Raw genomic sequence first — 26,066 nt, 5'->3', positions numbered from 1 at the left:
CTTTATGAAATGACTGTCCTTGCCCCAAAGAGCTTACAAAACAAGAAACAACAGATGGATACAGACAAACTGGTGGGGGAGCCCAAGAAAACAATGAGACAATATTGATTAGCATGACAGGCAATGGGTTAATACATTACTCCACAAGTAGTCCCACTGACTTCACTCCACTCCTATTCAAATACGCGTAGTGTAAACTGCTCTTCAGCATTCTTAAGAATGCCACACTGTGATCCAAAAAAGGACCCCTGAGAAAATAATAAAGTACTGAATCATCAGTTTGTGATCTAGCTCGTAGATAGGGGAAATTTGGGAGGGGGCTGACTCAGGGAGTTCAGTCTTCCTCCTACTCTTCTTGTTGCTCCTGGGCATGAGTGAACTGCAACAAATGTCACAGGTACACTTCCTCGTCTGCAGCCTAGTTACTCAACTGGACACACTTGGGAGTAAGGGGAGGCAAGAGTCAAGGGTCTGTCTACTCCCCACCCGCTCTTGCTTCTTCCTGTTCACCCAAGAGAGGGAGAGATGCAGTGGCTCTATACAGGAGCCCCCTTTGTACAGGAAGTACCTTTTATCCCCTCCAATCCCTTGCGCTAGTGCACAGGATGGCCAAGATCTGACCCCAAATAAATCTGAAAGGGAAAAAGAAGAGCAACAATTTGACCTAGCTCCATTATCCCCTCTTCTTCACCCACAACCAGCACCAGCCGTAGTACATTTTTAAACTCAATAGTTGAGGAAGGTATGTTCAAGGAAATTCACTTCATTGTAAATTCTCTAGTGTAAAGAAGTTAGAATGTAAATATGTTAAAAACATGCATCTCATTAAGGCTCTTCACAATTATTTGGTGCTCTTTAAATACGTTTCTTAAAGCTGCAAAGAAAAGAGTGACTATTTTATTTTTCTGAGCAACGCCAGCTGTTCACATATAGAGGAGGATAAGGTCTCTGGTCCAAGGAGCTTACCTTCTGACTCAATCCACAGACGAGAGAGAGATCCATGTTACACGTACTGACTCTCCAAACTGCAGTGGTGTTGCTACATACTTATAGCATAGCATACACACTGCATTTGGTGGGTTGACAATGAAAAACCTAAAAACCTTGTGGAAGAAGTATGGTTGAAACAACCTGAAAGAACAACATTAAGACAACAAACCAGCTGCCATATTTTCAGATATTTCCATTTCTGCATTCAGTACAGTATTCGTTAACATACTAGTATAGCAAAACAACAAAAGAGACCATATCAGCTGTGTGTATCTTTTTTTTTATGTGTTAAGTCAGCTCGTCCGACGTCAGACGCCGCAGAGTCTGTTGCTGCACAATGTCACTTATTGTAAAGATCACTACTCAGAATGGGAGAAAGCCACTCAATGTCCTTTGCCACTATTTTCTGGCAGTGAACCTGTGGTAAGAATGATGCTCATGTCATCTTTATATTTATGCCCTTTCTTGAGGCAGCAGAATAGCATTGGCTAGAGCCGTGACCTGGACTCAGGATGCTGGAGTTCTATTCCTGAGTCTGCTGCTGGCCTGTAGGGTGACCTCAGACAAGCAAGTGCACTTTTCTGTGCCATGGTCTCCCCCTCTAAAATATGAGGATAATGATCCTTACCTCCTTTGTAAAGCACATTGATATCTACAGATGAAAAATGCTAGGTATCATTATTCCGTAATAACTGTTTTTGGTATAGTCCTTTTTAACCAGGCAAACTCCCAGTGTAGACTGTGGATTTCAGAATCAAGCCTTCTGTGTATAAATCCATTATTTACAGCATTTTTGTTGTTTGTTTATTCAGTATAAACAACATGTTTGATGTGTACACAGACAGCCGTACTCTGTTGTGTAATCGCCGCTAACTCACGCAATTAACTCAAAAAACCATTTGTGATTTAAAAAAATCCTACTTCTTGTTCAGCCAATCGCTAAGACAAACAAGCTTGTTTATATTTACAGGAGAGAATGCTGACCACTTCTTATTTACAATGTCACCTGAAAGCGAGAACAGTCATTCGCATGGCACTTTTGTAGCAGATATTGCAAGTATTTACGTGCCAGATATGCTAAACATTTGCATGCCCCTTCATGTTCGGCCACCATTCCAAGGACATGCTTCCATGCTGCTGATGCTCATTAAAAAAATAATGCATTAATTAAATTTGTGACTCAACTCCTTCGGAGAGAATTGTATGTGTCCTGCTCTCTTTTACCCGCATCCTGCCATATATTTCATGTTATAGCAGTCTTGATGACCCAGCACATGTTGTTCATTTTAAGAACACTTTCACTACAGATTTGACAAAACACACAGAAGGTACCAATGTGAGATTTCTAAGGCTAGCTACAGCACTCAACCCAAGGTTTAAGAATCTGAAGTGCCGTCCAAAACCTGAGGGGGATGAGGTGTGGAGCATGCTTTCAGAAGTCTTAAGAGAAACACTCTGATGTGGAAACTATAGAACCTGAACCACCCAAAAAGAAAATCAACCTTCTGTTGGTGGCATCTTATTCAGACGATGAAAATGAACATGCGTCGGTGCGCACTGCTTTGGATCACTATCGAACAGAACCCGTCATCAGCATGCAAGCCTGTCCTCTGGAATGATGGTTGAAGCATGAAGAGACATATGAATCTTTAGTACATCTAGCACTTAAATATCTTGCAATGCTGGTGTCATAAATATAAAGGGAAGGGTAAACACCTTTAAATCCCTCCTGGCCAGAGGAAAAACCCTTTCACCTGTAAAGGGTTAAGAAGCTATTTTTACCAGCTTAGGTTAAAACTTCCCCAAAGTACAAACTATTTTACCTTTTGTCCCTGGACTTTATTGCTGCCACCACCAAGTGTCTAACAAATATAGCAGGGAAAGAGCCCACTTGGAAACGTCTTTCCCCCCCAAGCCCTACACCCCCTATCCTGGGGAAGGCTTGATAAAAATCCTCACCAATTTGCACAGGTGAACACAGACCCAAACCCTTGGATCTTAAGAACAATGAAAAAGCAATCAGGTTCTTAAAAGAAGAATTTTAATTAAAGAAAAAGTAAAAGAATCACCTTTGTAAAATCAGGATGGTAAATACCTTACAGGGTAATCAGATTCAAAACATAGAGAATCCCTCTAGGCTAAACCTTAAGTTACAAAAAGACACAAACAGGAATATACATTCCATTCAGCACAACTTATTTTATCAGCCATTTAAACAAAACAGAATCTAACGCATCTCTAACTAGATTGCTTACTGACTTTTTACAGGAGTTCTGACCTGCATTTTTGCTCTGGTCCTGGCAAAAAACAAAAAAAACAAAAAAAACCACCACCACACACAAACAGAGAGAACCCTTTGTTTCTGCTCCCTCCAGCTTTGAAAGTATCTTGTCTCCTCATTGGTCATTTTGGTCAGGTGCCAGCGAGGTTGTCTTAGCTTCTTAACCCTTTACAGGTGAGAAGGTTTTTCTTCTGGCCAGGAGGGATTTAAAGGTATTTACCCTTCCCTTTATATTTGACAGCTGGCTACAACAGTGCCATGAGAGTGCCTGTTCTCACTTTCAAGTGACATTGTAAATAAGAAGCAGGCAGCATTATCTCCTGAAAATGTAAACAAACTTGTTTGTCTGAGTGATTGGCTGAAAAAGAAGTAGGACTGAGTAGACTTGTGGGCTCTAAAGTTTTACATTATTTTATTTTTGAATGCAGTTTGGTTTTTGGTTTTTTCTTTTTACATAATTTTACATTTGTAAGTTCAGCTTTCATGAGAGAGATCGCACTACAGTACTTGTATGAGGTAAATTGAAAAATACTATTTCTTTTGTTTTTACAGTGCAAATATTTATAATCAACAATAAATATAAAGTGAGCATTGTACACTTTGTATTCTGTGTTGTACTTGAAACCAATATATTTGAAAATGTAGAAAACATCCAAAAATATTTAAATAAATGTTGTTCTATTATTGTTTAACAGCGCAATTAATCGCATGATTGATTTTCTTAATCACACGATTAATTGTGTTTAATCTTTTTAGTCACTTGACAGTCCTAATAAAGAAACTCCATCCCCTAAGAACTTACTATCTAAAGCAGTGGTTTTCAACCTGAAGTCCACCTGGGGATCTGCAGAATATGTCTAAGATTTCCAAAGGATTCTGTACCTCCATTCAAAAATTTTTAAATAGAGGAAAAAATAACATTCAGTATCTTGTAATGCTTTTAATGGCTGCCATAGATTTTTCTTAAACTATTGTTAGCCACAATTAATGAGGAAATGAATGCCTCTCTAAAAATTTCAGCTACAGTGTTTCCATAAAAATCAATATACTGTTATGCTCTGTGAATACAGACAGAAGCTTGCTTCCAACAACATGGTCTAATATTAACTATCATAAAGCTAACTAGTGAACTTATCCTTTTCTCTGTTAGATCTCCTTTGCCAGACTTTCCTGCATACCCAAAGCCATAAACTTAAAGTCACATTATATTAAATGGATTGTGATAATACCATATGGTATCTGTAAGAATGTTACTTTTCTGGATGTGTAATACGCAATGATATAATATCTGGTAGCTAATTCTGAATTCCATTCAAAAAACCACCCAGAGGGTAAAAGCCATGATGACATTTCTGTAATACTTTGTATTGTATCTGTCAACCCATATGGGCTTGATCTGGCTCCTACTGAAGTCAGTGACACAATTCCCATTAACTTGTGTCAGACTTTATATCATCAATCCCTATCTTGAGTCAGTCCAGCACCATCTCACTTCATTCTAATTATGAGGAGAAATCATCACCTGGGAAAGAATGTAAATTTTCTGATTACCAGGGAAGGACATCTGTCACCTACCAGTCCACCCAGTCCTGGAGGATGCTCTGTTATTCTTAACCATCCAGAAGACATGTTCAAACGAAAGAGTTTAAAAGCTGTTTGCTAATGATCAAAGTGGCTCATTTCAAAGCTTTGGCTGAGCTCTTACAAAGGACAATTCCTGTTACATGTTTTTATTTACAAGTAGTACAAACAAAGGAGAAAAACGGTTTAATCATTGTTGTAACTTGATCTACGCTAACTTAGGGACACATCAAACTGCTGACTGTGCAAAGACATTTCTAGTCTTTAGGGCAATGAATGAGCTGAGTTTCTGCTTTAACTCAGAATCTTCTTACTTTTGTCAGCCTCTCACCATTATTTAAATGGGTATTTTTAATTTAATTTTCAAGACTTATCCTAGGCAAATTGCAACTCCATCCCCTTAGCACCATCTAAAGAAATTACATAATATGAATGATGTCCTTCTCATAAGATGCTTTATAACCTAGCATCATTCCAGCTTGTACACCAAAGTCAATGTTTCAGCAAACAAATATTGATTTAGGTGGCTTGAAAAGGCACATGTTTTTCAGGTCTTTGGTTAGCTTAAATGATCTGTTTGTGCATTCTTCCATCTATGAAACTGGAAATATGATGGTGTCCTCTGTACAGACAAATGTCTGCATTTTTGTAATCTTGCAGATTCAATTATATCTAATTATCTAAAGCTATTATACTCCAACTGAGTACAATTATCAACTAATAATACATGATCAGCTATGTATCTTTGATTATTATATTGATCAGTATATATGATCAGCAAAGTACAATGATCATGTATACCTACAGTATGATCAGTTTAGTTCCATAAATCAGCTTAGTCCAATTATTGATACAGAACAGACTAACTGATTATGTGAGAATATATACTTAAAGCATAAGTGAACATTTTGGATCTAATTCTGGATAGTGCTGGAAAGCCTATTTGCATACTGGAAAGCCAACAATGAGAGCACTGGGGAGAAGCTGGTTACCCCTATTCTGACTACTCTGAAATGTCTCAGAGTCTCTGTGACAAAAGCAAGGGAGTTAGACTCTGGATTTTTCTCCATAAATATATGCATTTATACTCCATGACCTAGCAATGACATATACATACAACTCCTAAGTAGTTAATCCTTTTGTCTGTTAGTAGGAAAAGCTTTTAAAGGGAGGATCTTGGCCAGAATACAGATGTACATTAACACAGCTTTTGTAGTGTACCCATTAAAGAATTCATTATATTTGTTTCAGGCAAATGCAAGAATTTGTCCCTTAGTAGACAGTACAAGAAATATGCTCTCTTCCTAGGTCAACCAAAAGCCACAGAAGAAAGGTCCAAATCATGTCATTTTATGCTAACTGCTGATTTAAGTTTTGTTGTCTTTTTCTGTGCAACTTTCTACAGGCTTGGAAATGGGTTTTAGGTCCTGTGGTAGTATACATCTGTGAAAGAATGGTTAGGTTCTGGAGATTTCAGCAGAAAGTTGTCATTACAAAGGTATGTAATATAGTCTAAATGTCTGAATAAAAACCAACGTACAAATGAAATGGTTTTATCAACAGAAGTTGTTTTATTTGCTAGTTTTGTTGATGACCACTCTGTAACCTCATCTTCACTGCTGGCTTCGTGAGCTCTTCCAGTATTACCATGTAGTTTTGCAAAGTATTGCTTTTTAATTTGGTTTTAGCTTTTGCTCCCGCTCCAATAGTGAGTCCATAAGTTCTACATGTAAGCAAACTTGATCCACAATGTACCAGACTGATGAGGCAACCTGTGATCAGGTGATGTCTCTCCCTCTTTAGGCCCATAGAGTGAAATCCTGATCTTTATTGAAGTCAGCAGCAAAACTCATACTAACTTTAATGGGGATCCAGGATTCTACCCTTGGAGCCTGGAGATCTGAAGGGGATTATGGGGCATATCCTTCATTGGTAAAAATAGTCATAGCTCCATTGAACTCAGTTGAGTTTTGACAACTTATGTCAGCTGAGGATCTGCCTTTAAGTTCAAGGCCTGCTTAACTCACTTACATTAGTAAGTAAAGCAGGAATAATTCCACTGAAAGCAACTGAGTTACACAGCTGGGAAACCAGCTTAAGTGAGATCAGACTCAAGCTCATTGTCTAAAAGGGTAATTGTGGCAGATGAAGCCTTGATGGTAAAGTCACTAAAATGAGAATTTCAGTGGACTGAAATTTCTGTTACACAACCATTCATGATATTTAAAAACTCAGTTGCTTAACTGAGATGAGCTTTTAGTGAAAGTGAATTAGAATTGTATTCAGTGGGTATGTCTACACTACGAAATTAGGTCGATTTTATAGAAGTCAATTTTTAGAAATCTATTTTATACAGTCGATTGCGTATGTCCACATTAAGCGCATTAAGTCGGCGGAGTACGTCCTCACTACCGTGGCTAGCATCAACTAACAAAGCGGTGCACTGTGGGTAGCTATCCCGCAGTTCCCGCAGTCTCTGCCACCCATTGCAATTCTGGGTTAATCTCCCAATGCCTGATGTGGCAAAAACATTGTTGCGGGTGGTTTTGGGTACATGTCGTCAGTCGCCCTTCCCTCCATGAAAGCAACGGCAGACAATCTTTTTGCGCCTTTTTTCTGTGCAGACACCATACCATGTCAAGCATGGAGCCCACTCAGCTCAGCTCACCGTCACAGCTGCTGTTGTGTCTTGGGTGCTGCTGTCAGTAGATGGTGCAGTACGATTGCTAACCATCAGCATCCACCGCTTGCACTGTAACTCTGCTCTCCTGCTCTTGTAAATGAGCTCAGTCTCAATAGAAAATTTCTCCATGTTGTCATCATCCACCACTTCTGCTGCAACTCTGTTCTCCTGGTGCCATGAATCCACCTCACAGGTCCTCTCGTCTTTCTGTATAAATATCTATTTCTCGTGGCATCCGACGTCAACCACCACTTCCACTGCAACTCTGCTCTCCTGCAGACACCATACCATGGCAAGCATGGAGCCCATTTAGCTCACCGCTGCTGTTGTGAGCATTGTAAACTCCTGGAGTATATGCAGAACCGGGCTAAGAGACGCCAGCATGAGGACGATTTTGATGAGGAAATGGACACAGACATTCCTGAAAGCATGGGCTGTGGCAATTGGGACATCATGGTGGCAGTGGGGCTGGTTGATACAGTGGAATGCCGATTCTGGGCCCGGCAAACAAGCACAGACTGGTGGGACAACTTAGTGTTGCAGGTATGGGATGATTCATAGTGGCTGCAAAACTTTCACATGCATAAGGCCACTTTCCTGGAACTCTGTGAGCTGCTTTCCTGCACCCTGAAGTGCAGGAATACCAAGATAAGGGCTGCCCTGACAGTTGAGAATTGAGTGGCGATAGCACTGTGGAAGCTTGCTATGCCTGACTGCTACTGGTCAGTCGGGAATCAATTTGGAGTGGGCAAATCTACTGTGGGGGCGATTGTGATCCAAGTAGCCAATGCAGTCATTGACGTTCTGTTATCAAGGGTAGTGACTCTGGAAAATGTGCAGGTCATAGTGGATGGCTTTGCTGCAATGGGTTTCCCTAACTGTGGTGGGGCAATAGACAGAATGCACCTTGCCAACCAGTACGTAAACTGCAAGCGGTACTTCTCAATGGTGCTGAAAGCACTGGTGGATCACAAGGGACATTTCACCGACATCAGTGTGAGATGGCTGGGAAAGGTGCATGAAGCTTGCATCTTTACGAACTCCAGGCTGTTCGAGCAGCTGCAAGAAGGGACTTACTTCCCAGACCAGAAAATTACCATTGGGGATGTTGAAATGCCAATAGTTATCCTTGGGGACCTAGCCTACCCGTTGCTCCCATGGCTCATGAAGCCGTACACAGGCAGTCTGGACAGTAGCAAGGAGCAGTTCAACTATAGGCTGAGCAAGTGCAGAATGGTGGTAGAATGTGCCTTTGGATGTTTAAAAGCTCGCTGGTGCTATTTGCTGACTAGGTCAGACCTCAGCGCAACCAACATTCCCATTGTTATTGCCGCTTGCCGTGTGCTCCATAATATCTGTGAGAGTAAGAGGAACACATTTATGGTGGGGTGTGAGGTTGAGGCAAATCACTGTGTGTCCGATTTTGAGCAGCCAGATGCCAGGGCAATTAGAAGAGCACAGCAAGGCATGCTGCGCATCAGACAGGCTTTGAAAACCTGTTTCATGATCGGCCACACTTCAGTGTGACAGTTGTGAGTTCTCCTTGATGCAAACCCGTCCCCTTTGTTGATTTTAATTCTCTGTAAGCCAACCACCCTCCCCCCTTTGAAATAAAGTAACTACTGTTTTGAAACCATGCATTCTTTATTAATTTTTTTAAAAAGGAAGATAACTGACAAGGTAGCCCGGGTGGGGTGGGGTGGGGGAGGAGGGAAGGACAAGGCCACATTGCTTATTGTAGCCACGCTACAAATCAAACTGTTTGAATGACAGCCTTCTGTTGCTTGGGCCATCCTCTGGAGTGGAATGGCTGAGTGCCCAGAGCCTCCCCCCGCCCTCCCGCATTCTTGGGCATCTGGGTGAGGAGGATATGGAACTTGGGGAGGAGGTCAGGCGGTTGTACAATGGATACAGCGAGGGTCTGCGCTCTTGTTGGCTTTCCTGCAGCTGCACCAGATGCTTCATCATGTCAGTTTGCTCCCCCATTAGCCTTCACATTGCCTCCTGCCTCTGCCCTTTGTGCTCAATTAATGCTTTCCTATGTTTTTTGTTTTGTTTTTGTTTTTTTGTGCCTTCTGATCTGTGATAACCTCAGGGACAGAGATGATAGGGGGAGCCTAGAAACATTTGCACCTGGGGGGAGATAAAAAGGGAGAGTAAAATTTAAGATGATACATTTCTGAGAACAAAAGGGAGACTCTTTCACAGTGAATCAAGCAATTCACAGCAGACAGCACATGTGCTTTAGGTACAAGGTTGCATTTTGCCTTTTATATTGAGTGCCTGCTGGTATGGTGACACATCACACATGCATGGGCAACAGAATTCGGTTTCCATGCAGCCATGGTAAGGCAAAGGGTATGCAGGGTTGGTTTCTTACGCATAACATGTGGGAATGGTTTCAAACTGCAGTGCCCTCCTTTCCCATAGCAAGCAATGGGTTGGGTTTCACATTTAAAAGGAAGGGCTGCGGTTTTCAGGTGGATGTGCAGCACACACCTCCCCCACCCCACCGCGTGGCTATTCTCCGGGATGATCCCTTTTAGCCAAGAGCAAACAACCCAGCATGAACGAGGTCCTTTTACTGTTCCCTTACAAAAATTCCCCTATTTCAACCAGATGACCTTGAATGATATTACTCTCTTGAGGCTAACACAGAAAGATATAGACCGAATATTGCTTGAATGCGACCAAAACCCAGGACCATTGGCTGCCATGCTTTGTGCTGCAATGATTCCAGAATACTTTGAGTACCTCCATAAGAGCTTTATGGAGATGTCCCTGGAGGATCCCCGCTCCATCCCCAGACATGTGGACAAACTTTTCCAGTAGCTGTACCAGCTGTGAATGCATTCCAATTCTTCAGGGCAAATCAAACATTAAACACTATTGCTTTTAAATCCTATATTGTAGTTACAAATATGCACTCACCAGAGGTGTCTTCTCCAGCTTCAGGGTCGGGGATCCCGCCTTCGGATCGTATTGGCTCCAGGGTGATGAAAAGGTCCTGGCTGCTGGGGAGAACGGATTCACTGCTTGCCTGCTGCGCATTCTTCTCCTCCTCCTCTTCCTCATCCACAAAATCCTCCTCCCTGTTGCATGAGACTTCCCCCTTGCAGGTGTCCATGTACAGTGGTGGGGTAGTGGTAGGGTCCCTTCCTAGAATGGCATGCAGCTGATCATAGAAGCGGCATGTATGAGGCTCTGACCCAGAGCGACCATTTGCGTCCTTTGTCTTTTGGTAGGCTTCCCTCAGCTCCTTAACTTTCAAGCAGCACTGCTGTGTGTCCCTGCTGCAGCCTTTCTCCACCATGCTCTGTGAGATTTTGGCAAATATATTTGCATTTCTTCTTTTTGATCGGAATTCTGCCTGCACAGATGCTTCTCCCCATACAGCAATCAGATCCAGTGTCTCCCTTTCAGTCGATGCTGGAGCTCGTTTGCGATTCTGGGGGGATCGCATGGTCACATGTGCTGCTGAGTTCGCCAGGCTGACCAAACAGGAAATGAAATTCAAAAGTTCCCGGGGCTTTTTCTGTGTACCTGGCTAGTGCATCGGAGTTCAAAGTGCTGTCCAGAGCAGACACACTGGAGCACTCTGCGATAGCTCCCGGGGGCCAATACCGTTGATTTCTGTCCGCACTACCCCAAATTCAACTCAGCAAGGTCAATTTTGGCACTACTGCCCTCACCAGGGAGGAGTACAGAAGTCAATTTTAAGAGCCCTTTAAGTCGACGGAACAGGGTTGGTTGTGTGGACACATTCATTTTAAAATCAACCTAACGCGGCTAACTTTGACCTAACCCCGTAATGTAGAAAAGGCCAATGGGCTTGGTTCTTCTTACTTACCTTGGTGTAAATCAGGAATAACATCATACATGTCAACTGAGTTACACTGGAGTCAAATTGCTGTGAAAGGAACATTGGGCCCAATATGTCTGGGGATATGGTTCTGTGTTCTCTCTGACTCTCAAGCTAAAGGTTGCCTAAAATATGGTTTCTTACACAGGCTTCACTTGACTTCTCAAACCCATAATGCAAAATACCATATAATAAATGCAATGGAAATTCTTAATTTGATGTTGAGTAACAGTAGCACTATGATATACTGTATAGTACATTGTCCACTGCCAACTTAAAAACTAATGTGTATCCCACTTTCTAATTCCTTTTAATTGAAGGCAAGTAGAAGTGAACTAGAGGAAGCTCTGTAACTTACTATAAATGAACATGTATTCAAAATTAACACAGCAGAACAGGACAAATCGATCTTTTATTGTGGTTTACTTTGGTTTAGGTGGTGACTCATTCCTCTGGAGTCCTTGAGCTCCATATGAAGAAATGTGGCTTTAAAATGGAGCCTGGCCAGTATATATTTCTACAGTGCCCTTCTGTATCACAACTGGAGTGGCATCCTTTCACGCTTACCTCGGCTCCCGAGGAGGAATTCTTCAGTGTGCACATAAGGGTAGTTGGGGATTGGACACGAGCCCTGTTCAAGGCATATGGAGCAGAGGAAAAAGTCTTTAAGGAGCCCTGGACGCTACCAAGGTTTAAATACTAACTTTTGTGTGTGTTGCCTTTTGTACAGTACTAGATGATAAACTTGGAATCATCTCAGTATGTCATTATGCTAAAGAACAATGAATATGAAAAATGAACATAGAGCTCTTAGTTATCAAGAAGGTCTGTCACAAATCCCTGATTCAGAATCAGCTTATACATAAATATGGCCATTTAGCTGTACCTGTATATTTATGAATCAGATTAAAATGACAGTAGCCATTTATATATGCTAGCTTCCTATCTATTAAGTTATGTATTTAGGTTCTTATAATGGCACCTATCATCATAGTATCTTGCTCCCTATCCCTGTGTTGCGCTCCCCTACAACTGTGGTTCTCAACCCGGGGTACACAGAAATCTTCCAGGGGGTACATCAACTCATAGATATTTGCCTAGTTTTACAACAGGCTACATAAAAAGCACTAGTGACGTCAGAACAAACTAAAATTTCATACAGACAATGACTTGTGTATTCTGCTTTATATACCATATGCTGAAATGTAACTACAATATTTATAGTCCAATTGATTTATTTTATAATTATATGGTAAAAATGAGAATGTAAGCAATCTTTTCAGTTATAGTATGTTGTGACACTTTTTTGTATTTTTATGTCTGATTTTGTAAGCTAGTAGTTTTTAGGTGAGGTGAAACTTGGGGTACACAAGACAAATCAGAGTCCTGAAAGGGGTACAGTCATCTGGAAAGGTTGAGAACCACTGTCCTACAACTCTCTTCCACAACCTGGATCCCTCTTTCTACCTCCATTCCTTACCTCCAAAAGATTCCTACTTCTCCCAGCTGTCCTGATCCCACTTTCATTGGATCTAAGGAACTATCTGTTGCCTGCAGCTTCTTCCCTCTACTGATCTGTGAACACCTACATGCTTCTTCCTCCAACATTCCCAACCAATGTCGCAACCAACATGCTTCTTCCTCCAACATTCCCAACCATTCCCAAATGTATCTTTGTATAGAGTTAAGTAAGGCAAAGAGGTACTGAGGATTCTTAGAAGTGAGTGAGACTTATAAGTATGGTGCTGAATGTTTAGGTTCATGGCAGCTGCTTGTATGTCCCCTAATCATTTACTATTATAAAAGGTTCTGTGGCTTGTTAGGCATGGTATGCAACTCCTACAGGATCTGCAGAAAGTAATATGTTCAGAGACTTCGTGTTCTTTGTAAGTAACCTTTGTTTAACTTCATTTTCAAAACAAAAATCGCCTGTTTCAAATATTAATAGTAAAGGATGAATTTTCAAACAGTGCACAGGGATTTAGCCATCAACATCTACTGATATTAATGAAATCATGCTGCTAAATCATTACTGCACTATACGGAAAATTACTTCTAAATATTCCATAAATGCTTTATGCAGAGAATGATACATCTTATATAATTGTAGTGTACCCACCACATGCTATCTAGACACCTGATGACAAACCTCATCATGTATGTTTTTATGCCCTAAATTCCCTCTGACTTCAGTGGGAGTTTTGAGTGCTCAAGAAATGCAGGATCGGGCACAACATGCACAAATCAAGACCGATGTAGAGAGAAAAATAGCTGTTATATAACCACATATTTAGGTTTGTGGCTAAATTGTCAAAGATTATCTTTTAGTATGTGTTTAGTTGCTATTTCACATGCAATTACACACGCAAACAATTGGAAATACTTGAATAAAAGCAAACCAAATAACTTGAAAATGGGAAATAGAGTAATTGAAAATGGGACATGTTGCGGCAACACCCTTAAACAAGCCAGCAGCACAACATTCAAAATAATAGATTTTCAAATAATTAATGTAAGTGTGTTTTGTGGACTGTTGCACAATGATTACGTCTTCCTTTCTTAGTAGTGTACTTAACTCTTCCTACAACATCTGCATGTGCATTTATACTATTTAAACTTCATTTTACTGTGAGTCACACAATGACATCTGCAAGTAAACAGAAAATCAGGAACAAGGGAAACCTACGTTTCCTGAAAGTAAGATGTTAGATTGTGAAACAATCTTCCAGAGGAAGTGATGGAAGCACCATCACTTGGGTAATTTAAAACTAGGCTGGACAAAGCAGTCAAAAATATACTGTAGGGTTACATCCCATGCTGCGAGAAGAATGGATTAGATGATTTAATAGTTCTTTTTCAGCTCTAATTAATTTATATCATTCCTATCCAAATTGACTGATGCTGATTGAGAACTGTTGATTATAGAAGAATTCAGACCTGAACAAATTTCTCTTAATTCTGATTCTAAGTATAGTTTATAGTTTTATTAAGTATATTTTATTTCTGAAATACTTGTTCCTCTGAAAGATTTCAGAAACTAATTCTTTGCTTACATATGATCTTTCTCTCTCTTTCATTATATGACTACATCCTGAAAACTTTTCAAAAAGATTAATAAATCTGCTCCTCTGTCCTTTGATTTGTACAATATGGAAAATAAAGCTCTGAAAACAGGATGCTCGCATTTCTGAAACCCTGAAAATTGTAACTGCATGCTTAAATAGATAGCCAGGCCCCTAACTCACATGGATGCTCTTGTGCCCTCATTTCACACAAAATAGTTGCTTTGCTATGAAATGCCACCCACTGAAAATTAAATCCTTGTGTGATGGCAATTTGTGTGAGAGTTTAGACGTGATTTTTGAATATATGCAACAGAAGCACTATTTTTGAAAATGTAGCCCAGTATCTCTCGGATTTTAAGTCCCATTGATATGTTGCTGACTTTTAACAAATGATACTTTGTTACTCCAGACTGGCTGTGGATGGACCATTTGGAGCTGCAACTACAGATGTTTTTCACTATCGAGTCAGTGTATGCATTGCAGCAGGAATAGGAGTCACTCCGTTCGCTTCGATTCTAAAATCCATATGGTTTAAGTGCTGTAATCCTAATACAGAACTGACGTTGGAGAAGGTAGGGTGGAAATTTGTTTATAATTCCTTTAAAAAGTACACTGCCCTCACATCCTCTGGGATTATTTTAATAAACTAATACTTGTCAAGGTTAGATAACCAGCTCCTTCAAGTTGAGGGTAGAAATTGCTTTAGTTTCTGTTGAGATGGAGGAACTCTCTCATTTGTCTGCTATCCAGTGGACCCAATGAGTTTTCAGAACTTTTCTGAGATAAAGTATTTTTTAGCTGCTAGCCCACTCTATATTAAAGACCTAACTGAACATTTTTGTTACTTCTGCCCTCAACCACTAGTGCAGTGGCATCTCCTTACAATTCACCTTGATACCCAGGTAACCTATAACAAAAAAAGAAGTGAGGGAGAAGCTTAGGCGCTGACTTACTCAGCTCCCAGGGCGTACTCGACCCCTGCTCTTTAAACTCTCCAGTAGATACACTGGTTCCGAACATGAATTATTTCTAATAATGTAATTGATAAAAGTGTGCCTGAGGCTGCAGGTCCTGGACAGCATCACTGAAGTTAACATATTCTTAATTCTCTGAACTATCATTTGTAATAATAATATTTAATAATATGGCAGTGCCTTGTGAGGATAGGGTGAAGAAGAGACAGCTGGGGCGGAAATGGAGAGAGCGAGAGAGTGAAACACTAACAAATAAACTGGTTAGTCTCTAAGGTGCCACAAGTACTCCTTTTCTTTTTGCGAATAAAAACTAACACGGCTGCTACTCTGAAAACTAAGAAGAAAGTGGCAGGTATAAACTGTCCCTTCCCCATCCACAATGGCAAGCTTGTGGCCCTTCCAGACATTTTGACTCACTTTCTAATGTAAAAACTCAACTGGGAGCTGTTCAGGGTTTCAGATTTAGGGCCAGAGCCTGCAACTGTGTCTGTGGGCAGACCAGTGTAAGGGTCCACTCACAGGGACCTGAATGCAGGTCCTAGGCCTTGATCTTTATAAAATAAAGTGAGTTAAAACTGGTGGTTTGATGACACATTGCTGCTGAAAGAGCAGCTTGGTTTCTGGGAATGCAGGAGGCGAGAAGGGGTCCAAATAGACTAGGGAAAGTAAGTGTGTGTGTGTGTGTGTGAGTGAGAGAGAGAGAGAGAGAGAAAATGAATTAACAATACCCCATACTTTAATAGCAGTAAGTCACTTTTCAGAGCATGCACTAGAAGAATTGGTTGCCTTCTGGGATGGATAAAGGCACAAGGCTGAATGTACTTAAGGTGTGCCCCAGTGACCCGCTATTTTACACCTTGCCATGCCTTTTTGCTATAATGCATTAAGTCCCACAGGACCTCTGTGAGAAACAGGAATACTATTATTTCTACTTTACATGTAACTTTTCTGTTTCACAGTTTCTTCATTAGTGTAATAGGAATAATGATACTTATTTCTCATAGGTGTTGTGAGGCTAAAATCATTAATTTTGGAAAGATATCTTGAGATCTCGATGGAAGGTGCTATGGAAGTCCAAAGTAGTATTAGAATTTTTTTATCAGTCATTTAAGTGAGATTGACTTAATCTCAGAGTAATTGGGTTTTTTTCCATTGTCTAAAAGCTTCCACTTGTGATATAATTACACATAATTTAATCTGTTTCCAAGTATGTGGTGCTCACCTTCTATAGTGATGAGTACCATAGAAATGTTGATTAAGGAAATAAATAAGCGGATTTTCTTTTTTAAAAAACAATTTCATTTTGATTGGAGTACAGTTGTCATTACAGTTATTAAATTAATATTTCCTAGTGTTGCCCACATATAGTTGAGATATAAATACTCATAGCTTGCATAATGTCAGCAGCTGTATAATTTAAAAAAACACAGCAAATCAGAAGCAGTACACATTTATCTAATTCATTTTTCACAATTAAATAGCCTTAGAGTGTAGTTTTCATATTGCTTTTTTGATGGTTAGGATGGACATTCCAGTACTCCTGACTGGAGTGTTATCACTCAGTTTAGTTATGCACAGGCTGGTTTCTTCCTCACACCAGCTAGCCTCAGTTTTGAAATTTTGCAGTTGGAATTTATGAAACTGTACTGGTTAACTCAGATTCTAACACTGGCAAACAGCTGTATCCTCTTGTTCTCTTTTTAAGATTCACCCCATCCCACAAACTTTCCAGCAAAATACAGTAATTTGGAAATACTAAAAGGCTGCAGAGTTCATGTTGTCAAATGTAACTTTGTGTTTAAAGCTGCTTTTGGAAAACAGCCTTTATGCCTATAAAGCTGAGTGCTAAATTCTTGATAGTCTTGTTAGTGCACCCATGCAGGACCCTCACCTTTGAGGGAGGAGGCTAGAGATAACTTCAGTGTGCTGGACTATGCCCTGTACCCCAAAGGGGGTGTGGTTACTCAGGTTGTGGGACCTCCACAGCCACCCAGAAGCAGCTGTGGAGTAGCCCACACACTACACATTTAAGAGCAGCAGTAAGAGCAGATGATGAATATTTTTCCCTTGTTCCCCCTGAGTCATTCTTGCTATGTCTTCTGAGTTCAAGCTGAATCTGTTGCTCCATTCCCTTCCCCGGTGCTCTCAGATGCGAGGAGGGGGAGTGAATGTTCATCAAGGAGTAGTTATTAATGATCTGCACTGTGCTGAAAGCAGCTTTATGAAGTATATGCATGCACCTTATGTGAGAGAGCAGAACTCTCTGCTCTTGCTTACTATACCAAGTGTAGGGTGGAGGAAAACGAATGATAAATATGTGAGGATGAAGAGGGCATGGAGTATAAGTGCATTATTGAAATAAGAGACTACTCAAAATCCTGCCTTACAGATCTGATTAATAGTCATACTGAATCTAACTCAATTTGCAGAAAGAGCACTTGGAAAATTTAAGGCAGTTTACTGTGCAAGCCATCAAGATGATGAATATAATAGGTGGGGTGGGTGGGGATTAGTGAAACATAAATCTAATGAGGGTTGTTGTTTGTTTGAGGAGCCTAAATAACAGCACAGACAGTTAATACTGTGAGCCCTACAATAAAATACAAAATTCAGAATATTTGCTTACTTATAGAAATACACCATTCCTGGACGGTTTTATTCTACAGTGTTAATGAGGTGAATTTTATTGTGTTTTTATTGTATTTTAATCATATTTGTAATATGCTGTGGAGTGCCCAGAGCATCTCGATGGAAAGAAAGGGAGGCTCTTTATAAATCATATTTACCATTATTACCTTTATTTTTCTAGGAGTCTGTGTGTTTCATAGTTTCATTTTTCCATAAGCCAACTTTCCTCACCAGCTTCTCTCTCCTTCCTTTTCAGGACTCTATTTGTGGCAAAAATGTTCTTTGTGAGGAAAAATTCTGTTAATTAATTACAAATATTTCTCATTTATAACAAATGACAATTTTAAGAAATGCAATGGGCACAGCTTTAGTGGGGATGAATTTGGCTTAGTATACTGGGTTTGGAAAATTGTCCCCTCCCCTCCTTTCCCCACCCATTTGCACTAGTCGTACATTGTAAGATGAATTGTTGAAAAGGTGTGAGTAATTAGCTGGTAAAATAGAGGTTGTGGGGACAGTTCCTCAGAGAAAGTCACCAATAGCCATGATAAAATACATAGTGATGTTTTTCAGTGGCCTGATTTTCAGAGGTACCAGCTGCTTATAGCAACTGCTGACTTCAAAAGTCCCAGACAAAACCTTTGTCAAGGGAGGTATGAGCCTGTAAATATTGTACGTGGCAGTTAACTTACAACAACACTATTGTTAGTTACCAAAAGGAAACATTTTACTGCCTATGGGCCTGATTTTCCTCATATTTACACCAATGTAAGTGTCAAGGTTCCTTCCCCACTCTGAACTCTAGGGTACAGATGTGGGGACCTGCATGAAAACCTCCTAAGCTTACTTTTACCAGTAAGTACTTCCCCAAAGTACAAACTATTTTACCCTTTGCCCTTGGACTTCCAATGCCACCACCAAACGTTTATCTGGGTTTATTTATTATTAGGAAAGCATTGTCTGGAAACGTCTTTCCCCCCAAAATCCTCCCAACCCTTGCACCCCACTTCCTGGGGAAGATTTGGTAAAAATCCTCACCAATTTGCATAGGTGATGACAGATCCAAACCCTTGGATCTTAAGAACAATGAAAAAGCATTCAGTTTCTGAAAAGAAGGATTTTAATAGAAGTAAAAAAGTAAAAAAGAATCCCCCCTGTAAAATCAGGATGGTAAATACCTTACAGGGTAATTAGATTCAAAACATAGAGAATCCCTCTAGGCAAAACCTTAAGTTACAAAAAGACACACAGACAGGAATATCCATTCTATTCAGCACAGCTTAATTTCTCAGCCATTTAAAGAAATCATAATCTAACGCATATCTAGCTAGATTACTTACTAAATTCTAAGACTCCATTCCTGTTCTGTCCCCAGCAAAAGCATCACACAGACAGACTCTTTGTTTTTCCCTCCCCCCAGCTTTTGAAAGTATCTTGTCTCCTCATTGGTCATTTTGGTCAGGTGCCAGCAAGGTTATCCTAGCTTCTTAACCCTTTACATGTGAGAGGATTTTTCCTCTGGCCAGGAGGGATTTTAAAGGGGTTTGCCCTTCCCTTTATATTTATGACAGTAAGTCAATAGCAACTCCATGGAAAGCAATGGGATTATTTTCATGTAAAAACAGTGTAATAATAAAAAAACCAGGCCTCAGATATTTAGAGTTAAGGTTCTGCAAACAACCCTAATCCAGACCCTATATAAACACTAATCCTTTACTTATTCACCAGAAAGCTCACTATTTCCCACCACCAGAACTTGTCTGCATTTCAGACAGAGACCCTGAGCACTCACCTACAGTACAGATCTAAGAAACCCCTCACATTAACCGTAGACCCTCCTCTAATTCACCCAACACTTCAGAGTGAAACACACCAATATCTTGTGTTGTAATCCCTTATAATACAAAACAACATATTCCCTTTCCACCATCTACCATTTCACTAGAATCTACACAGCTCAGTCTATTTCATCTACCTCGCATATATATGTACTAAAAAGACCACTGTGTCTATCTCATTTGTCCTCTACACAAAGCTTCAAAACCTCACCGTCCATAAGCATGTCCCAAACAAAACTTTACCCCTATTCATTCTACACACATGGGCTGTAAATGCCAAATTATCGCAATCACCAAAGCACAAATTTATTACATATAGAATGTGATTTATTCAAGGATATGAAAAGCTTAGTTAGTAGTAATACTTAAGAAGTAGCCCAGTTAAGTGGACAAACTGTGGGGCTACAAGACTAGAATTAAGAGTTTGTTTTGCTGAATTTGAAGGTGGAATTAACATGTTTTCAAAATGTGCTGTGTTTGAGACAAAAACACATTAGGCAGACCTGTCAGACTTCCTTTTGATATTTAAAGGTCAAGGCACTGGGGCATGGTGAGGAGAAGGAGAGAGAGGATTTTTAAAAAGACCAAAACAGTATAAAAATCATGGACACAACAAAACAAGAGCCAAAGATCACTTTTCTGACTTTGTTTATAGCTTTGTATCCCTTCTAACATCCCTTGTCCCATTCTTTTCTTCTTAGATTGTATACTCTTTGAGAGAGAGGGAACTGGCTTCTTATGGGTTAGTAAAGTGTCCAGTACACTTTGGGGGATTATACAAATAATACATTAAAAAAACATTAAGGTTGCAAGGCAGCCAATCTCCGGTTCCCCCACCCTCACTGGCTCTGAATCCCACTTCCTCTTAGCTCCTCATCCAATTTTCCCTATTCTCCCCCCAGTCAGCTGGTTTGCAACCTGCTCCCCCCGCCCCATACATTTCCCTCACTTGCTCCCAATCCCAGTCTCCTTCCCCAGACAACCCCATCTTCCCCTCCAGCTCCCAGGCCCAGTCTCCCCTTCCCTGCTGCCCAGTCTCACTCTCTTTGCCCAGCTAGTTCTCGTCTCACCACACTTTGTGTCCCAATCAACTATTTCCCCTCCTACTGGTCTGGCTTTTGTTTCTTCTGCATTTGAATCAGACAGCTTCCTCTTCCATGCTGCCTGGGTGCTATCAAGAGGGTAAGTGAGAGCACTCAGCTCTAGTGCCTGGCCTTAGCCCAACCTGGAGCAGCAATTCATAGAATCATAGAATCATAGAATATCAGGGTTGGAAGGGACCCCAGAAGGTCATCTAGTCCAACCCCCTGCTCGAAGCAGGACCAATTCCCAGTTAAATCATCCCAGCCAGGGCTTTGTCAAGCCTGACCTTAAAAACCTCTAAGGAAGGAGATTCTACCACCTCCCTAGGTAACACATTCCCGTGTTTCACCACCCTCATAGTGAAAAAGTTTTTCCTAATATCCAATCTAAACCTCCCCCACTGCAACTTGAGACCATTACTCCTCGTTCTGTCATCTGCTACCATTGAGAACAGTCTAGAGCCATCCTCTTTGGAACCCCCTTTCAGGTAGTTGAAAGCAGCTATCAAATCCCCCCTCATTCTTCTCTTCTGCAGACTAAACAATCCCAGCTCCCTCAGCCTCTCCTCATAAGTCATGTGTTCCAGACCCCTAATCATTTTTGTTGCCCTTCACTGGACTCTCTCCAATTTATCCACATCCTTCTTGTAGTGTGGGGCCCAAAACTGGACACAGTACTCCAGATGAGGCCTCACCAATGTTGAATAGAGGGGAACGATCACGTCCCTCGATCTGCTCGCTATGCCCCTACTTATACATCCCAAAATGCCATTGGCCTTCTTGGCAACAAGGGCACACCGCTGACTCATATCCAGCTTCTCATCCACTGTCACCCCTAGGTCCTTTTCCGCAGAACTGCTGCCTAGCCATTCGGTCCCTAGTCTGTAGCGGTGCATTGGATTCTTCCAGGAATTACCGGGAAATTCCAGATTCAACCCTGTAGCCCTTGGCTGGTACATGCTCAGTTGCTCTGTGGGAATGGTGCATGCAAAGTCCACTCACATGTAGAAACTGTGAGGGGATGGAATATGTGAGAATAGCGCATGTGTAGTCCTGTCACGCAGAAGAGCTGTGAGTGTCTGGAGCAGTGGTGGGCAACCTGTGGCCCATAAGGATAATTCACTGGTGGGCTGCGAGACAGTTTGTTTAAATTGCCCATCCACCGACATGGCTGCTCGCAGCTCCCGGTGGCCACAGTCTGCCATTCCTGGCCAATGGGAGCTGAGGGCGGCCGTGCCTGCGGATGATCAATGTAAACAAACTGTCTCACAGCCCACCAGCGGATTACCCTGACGGGCTGTGTGCGGCCTGAGGTGTCACAGGTTGCCCATCATTGCTCCAGAGTCTGGAGCATGCTCAGTTGCCTTGTGGGGGTGGCCTATGCATAGCCTGGTCATGTGTAGCTGCTGTAAGGGGCTAGAACATGCACAGTCACTCTGTAGGGATGGGGCATGCGCAGTCCATTCAGCAGTAGGAGAGGTCAGAGACTTGAGCATGCACGTGCGGAAGGAATCTTTAGGGTTTTTAGCTGTTAAGCTATAGTAATGTTCTATTGAACATTTGTAAACTGTGATTTTTTTTCAAAGGCTTATAACTTGGACAAATTTAAGCGGATTGTCACAGGACGACAAAAGGCACCTCCCTGACACAAAGCCTCCCCCCGCCCCTTACCAAATTCCAATTCTCTTCTCTATAACTTGAGGGCACTAGAGCATTGCAAAGAATAGGTCTCAAGAATTTTTTTAACATGGGCAAAACAACATATTTTCCTCTTAGCCTCAGTTTTGGAAACAGTTGTATCGTTTTGGGTGAAATTTGCCCCCCGCCAAAATCATCCTGGGGCAGACACACAGCAAAGAAAATTTCAGCCCAAATGGTTAAAGTTTGGCAATGTTCTAAGCAACTGAAAACAAAATCTTATAATTGGAATGTCTGGCAACCATAATAGTAGGTGGCATTACCAGCCCCACCTATAATAAATGGAGAACCATAATTAATTTAATTAAGAGTTTTGTTTAGGAGCATAGATGTTTAATGCTGCACTCAACACAGCATCGGCAACCTTAAGACTAAAAGGACAGAGTGGGCTAGTTCACAGGTTTTTCATCTTTGGAACCAGAGTTCAATACCACAGTGATGGGCATAGTATAAATCTCAACAAAATAGAATACCTTTCTTAGTGGATGAATGAAATTGAGTGTGGTGGTCTCATCTTAGTCCCTGTTTGATCACATCTTGAAATCACTGCAGAATTTCATAGGCTTTTCAGTCTCTATTCAAGAAAAATGCAGAGTTAGGTTTTGTAAGCCAGTGTTGAGATGCATTGACAGAGTTAGATGTCTTGCATGTTGCGTGTCTGCATTAATATTTTAATTCACTAACATTCACTCACATTTTTTAAGAAGAAAAAGGTGTTTAAAACCATACAAAGAAACACAATGTCAAATGTAGATGGGATTGTGTTTAAATTTCCACTGGAGTACAGTAGCATGCTATAAGATTAACCACTTATCTCAACATAAATAATTTAAGAGCTTTATAGAAAGCTTGTTGAAAGCTTGTGGCTTGTTGAATCTTGTTACTTTTACCTGACAGGTTTATTTCTATTGGACTTGCCGAGATGCATCTGCCTTTGAGTGGTTTGCTGATCTCCTGTTCTTGCTGGAAACACAAATGGCTGAGAAAGGGAAAACCCATTTTCTAAGTTACCATATATTTCTTACTGGCTGGGATGAAAGTCAGGTATTAATGAAATGGGTTTGAGTTAATGTACTTTACTTTTCCAGTATAGCAGCATATGAAACAGGAACAAGGAAATGGATGAATTAATGTAATTATTATAAATTTTTGAAGTATTTGATAAACAGGTTTCTTTTCTCCTAAAATTTCATTTTTAAATCTTTTGTGATATTTTTCCACACACACACCATTTTAAATCCATTAACAGGAAGCAAGGAGACAAAGAACTGTAAATAGAGATCCCACTTCCAATTTAGCTTTAGGAAAATAGGAACTTGGGAATTGCTTTATTGGATCAAACCCGTGGTCCATCTAGTCAAATATCCTATCTCTGGAGGTCGTGAGTACCATCTGCTGTAGAGTAAGGTGGAAGAAAACTTGCCAGCATGGAAAATTTCTTCTGAACCCTAAGTTAGATGTTGGCATGATGGTTTGTGGAATGCCTTCCATGGTTATTGGTTGCGTTTAAATCCTTACTATTGTATGTAAAAAATATATTTTTGTTATCCATTGTGATGGGCTGTATAAACCCCATACTGGAACTGAAGGGGTTAAGGAGCAGCTCTGAGCCCAGGTGATTCCCAGCCTTCCCAGCCTTCCAGTTTTAAATTTGCCAACTTTAAATTTCATTGATAGATCCCACTTTGAGATCTGCATACCACTTAGAGTAAGGAGGCTCATTCAGCTTCTTCCCTTTTTATTTGGCCCCAAACAGGTCTTTCCTTTCTCTCTGCTTTATTAATTGGTCAGTCAAGTCACATTAGATGCAGGAAAGGAAAATCTCTCCTCCTGTTTTTTATTTTTTTTCCATGTAATAAAAGGACTCGTATAGAATTAAAAAAGAGAAAATATACCACAAATCATTCTTGGTCTTGTAGCCTTGATCTTCTCGCATCTTAGTTCCTTTCCACTTTCCCTCAGGGATTGTTTAAAAAGGTAATGACTTGAGATGCTTTCAACATTCTGGGATTGATTTTCAAAATTTATGTGTACAGTTGTTCACACACACAAAGTCCAAACAGACTCTTTTATTAGTTTCTCAACCCGTGGGTCAGGACCCAAAACTGGGTTGCTAGAATGTTTCAAAGGGTCATGTGGTCCAGTCAGCGGGGCAGGGCCAAACCTGGGCAGCGCTGCAACCCCACAGGTTGCAGTGCCCAGAGCTGAGAGTCAAGTCCAGCCAGCCCCACAGCACAGGAGCTGCAGGAGCCACCACTCTGTGGTAACTGGCCAGCCTACCAGGTAAGCGGAGCCAGCAAGTACTTCTCAACTACCTCCTCACCTCAGGGCCTCGGAGCCTGGACAGGAGAGTGACAGGACCAGGCTCCAGCTCCCCACCCTGGGGAGGGGGAAAGGCCTGCAGGGAGGCATTGACTGACGGGCTGGTGCTGAGTCCCAGGCCTGCGCCAGCCACGCTACCAGCATGACAGGGAGCCAGAGAGAGTGACACTTCCCCCCCGAACCTTGAGTGTGAGGCCACAGGTACTCCCTCCAGCAAACACCCCCCCCAAATTACACCCTCCTACTTTGTTTGAAACAATGTTTCAAACAACAGATTGGGCTTCTTTGGAGCTAGTTTTTAAGTCACTTTGGGCCAATAATGCAGTAGAAATCTGGGAACCCTGAAACTCCCACAGAGGACAGGACCTGACCGAAACCATCCCAGGGCCTCTATCCCCAGACTATTTACTGCGTTGCAACAGGCCACAAACATTTAAAAATGGGTCATGAGCCCCAAAAGATTGATAAGCTCTTATACCATTTATCTAACAAAGACTGTGAAAACTTCTTTTGGAGAGAAAAATCTACTACCCATGCTGAAGCATGCAACAGTCTGACCAATATTAAACAAGCCATTCCTCAATGTTAGCAAACTCACAGACTATCTATTATCTACCATCTATTTTCTAACAAGCTAATCAAGAAGCTAACAAAACACATGGTCACCATCACCTGCAAGCTGCCAGTACCCTGAATCTTCATGCCAGAACATGGTACAGAAACAAACAATTTTTGCTCTCGTGAGTGACCTCCAGCTCATAGACAGAGGTGGATATCTGTACTCCTCATGTTGGACCTTTCTGTGGCATGTGATACAACTGAGCACCACTGAGCAGTGATACTGTTATCCCACCTCCAAAAGGTTGCAGGGGTGAAAAGAAGTACAGCGAAATGGCTTTCTTCTTCTCGGACCAAACACAGAGGGTTGTAGTTGGTAACAGTTCCTCGACCTCCAGAGCTCTCACATGTGGAATCCCACAGGCCTTAAGCCTCTCCCCTATCTTACTTGATATCTTTGGGAAACCACTAGTGGAGACTGTGTGACAACTTTAGCCTAAATAC

The 26,066-nt window shown here is 41.2% G+C and overlaps 1 protein-coding gene across 4 annotated transcripts in view; it reads left to right on the top strand.

The window, feature by feature from the left end:
• Positions 1-26,066, top strand: part of NOX3 (NADPH oxidase 3) — a 62,314-nt gene that overhangs the window by 21,110 nt on the left and 15,138 nt on the right. For all 4 annotated transcript variants that reach the window (XM_084622754.1, XM_084622755.1, XM_084622753.1 and 1 more), the window contains 5 exons: positions 1,284-1,413; positions 6,258-6,350; positions 11,834-12,087; positions 14,872-15,034; positions 23,580-23,726. In XM_084622754.1, coding sequence (XP_084478880.1) covers positions 1,284-1,413; positions 6,258-6,350; positions 11,834-12,087; positions 14,872-15,034; positions 23,580-23,726 — 787 coding nt within the window. The remainder of the gene's footprint in view (positions 1-1,283; positions 1,414-6,257; positions 6,351-11,833; positions 12,088-14,871; positions 15,035-23,579; positions 23,727-26,066) is intronic.

Source organism: Lepidochelys olivacea, assembly GCF_965140295.1.
Source record: "Lepidochelys olivacea isolate rLepOli2 genome assembly, chromosome: 3".
NCBI lineage: Eukaryota > Metazoa > Chordata > Testudines > Cheloniidae > Lepidochelys > Lepidochelys olivacea.
This window is presented reverse-complemented; position numbering and strand designations above follow the sequence as displayed.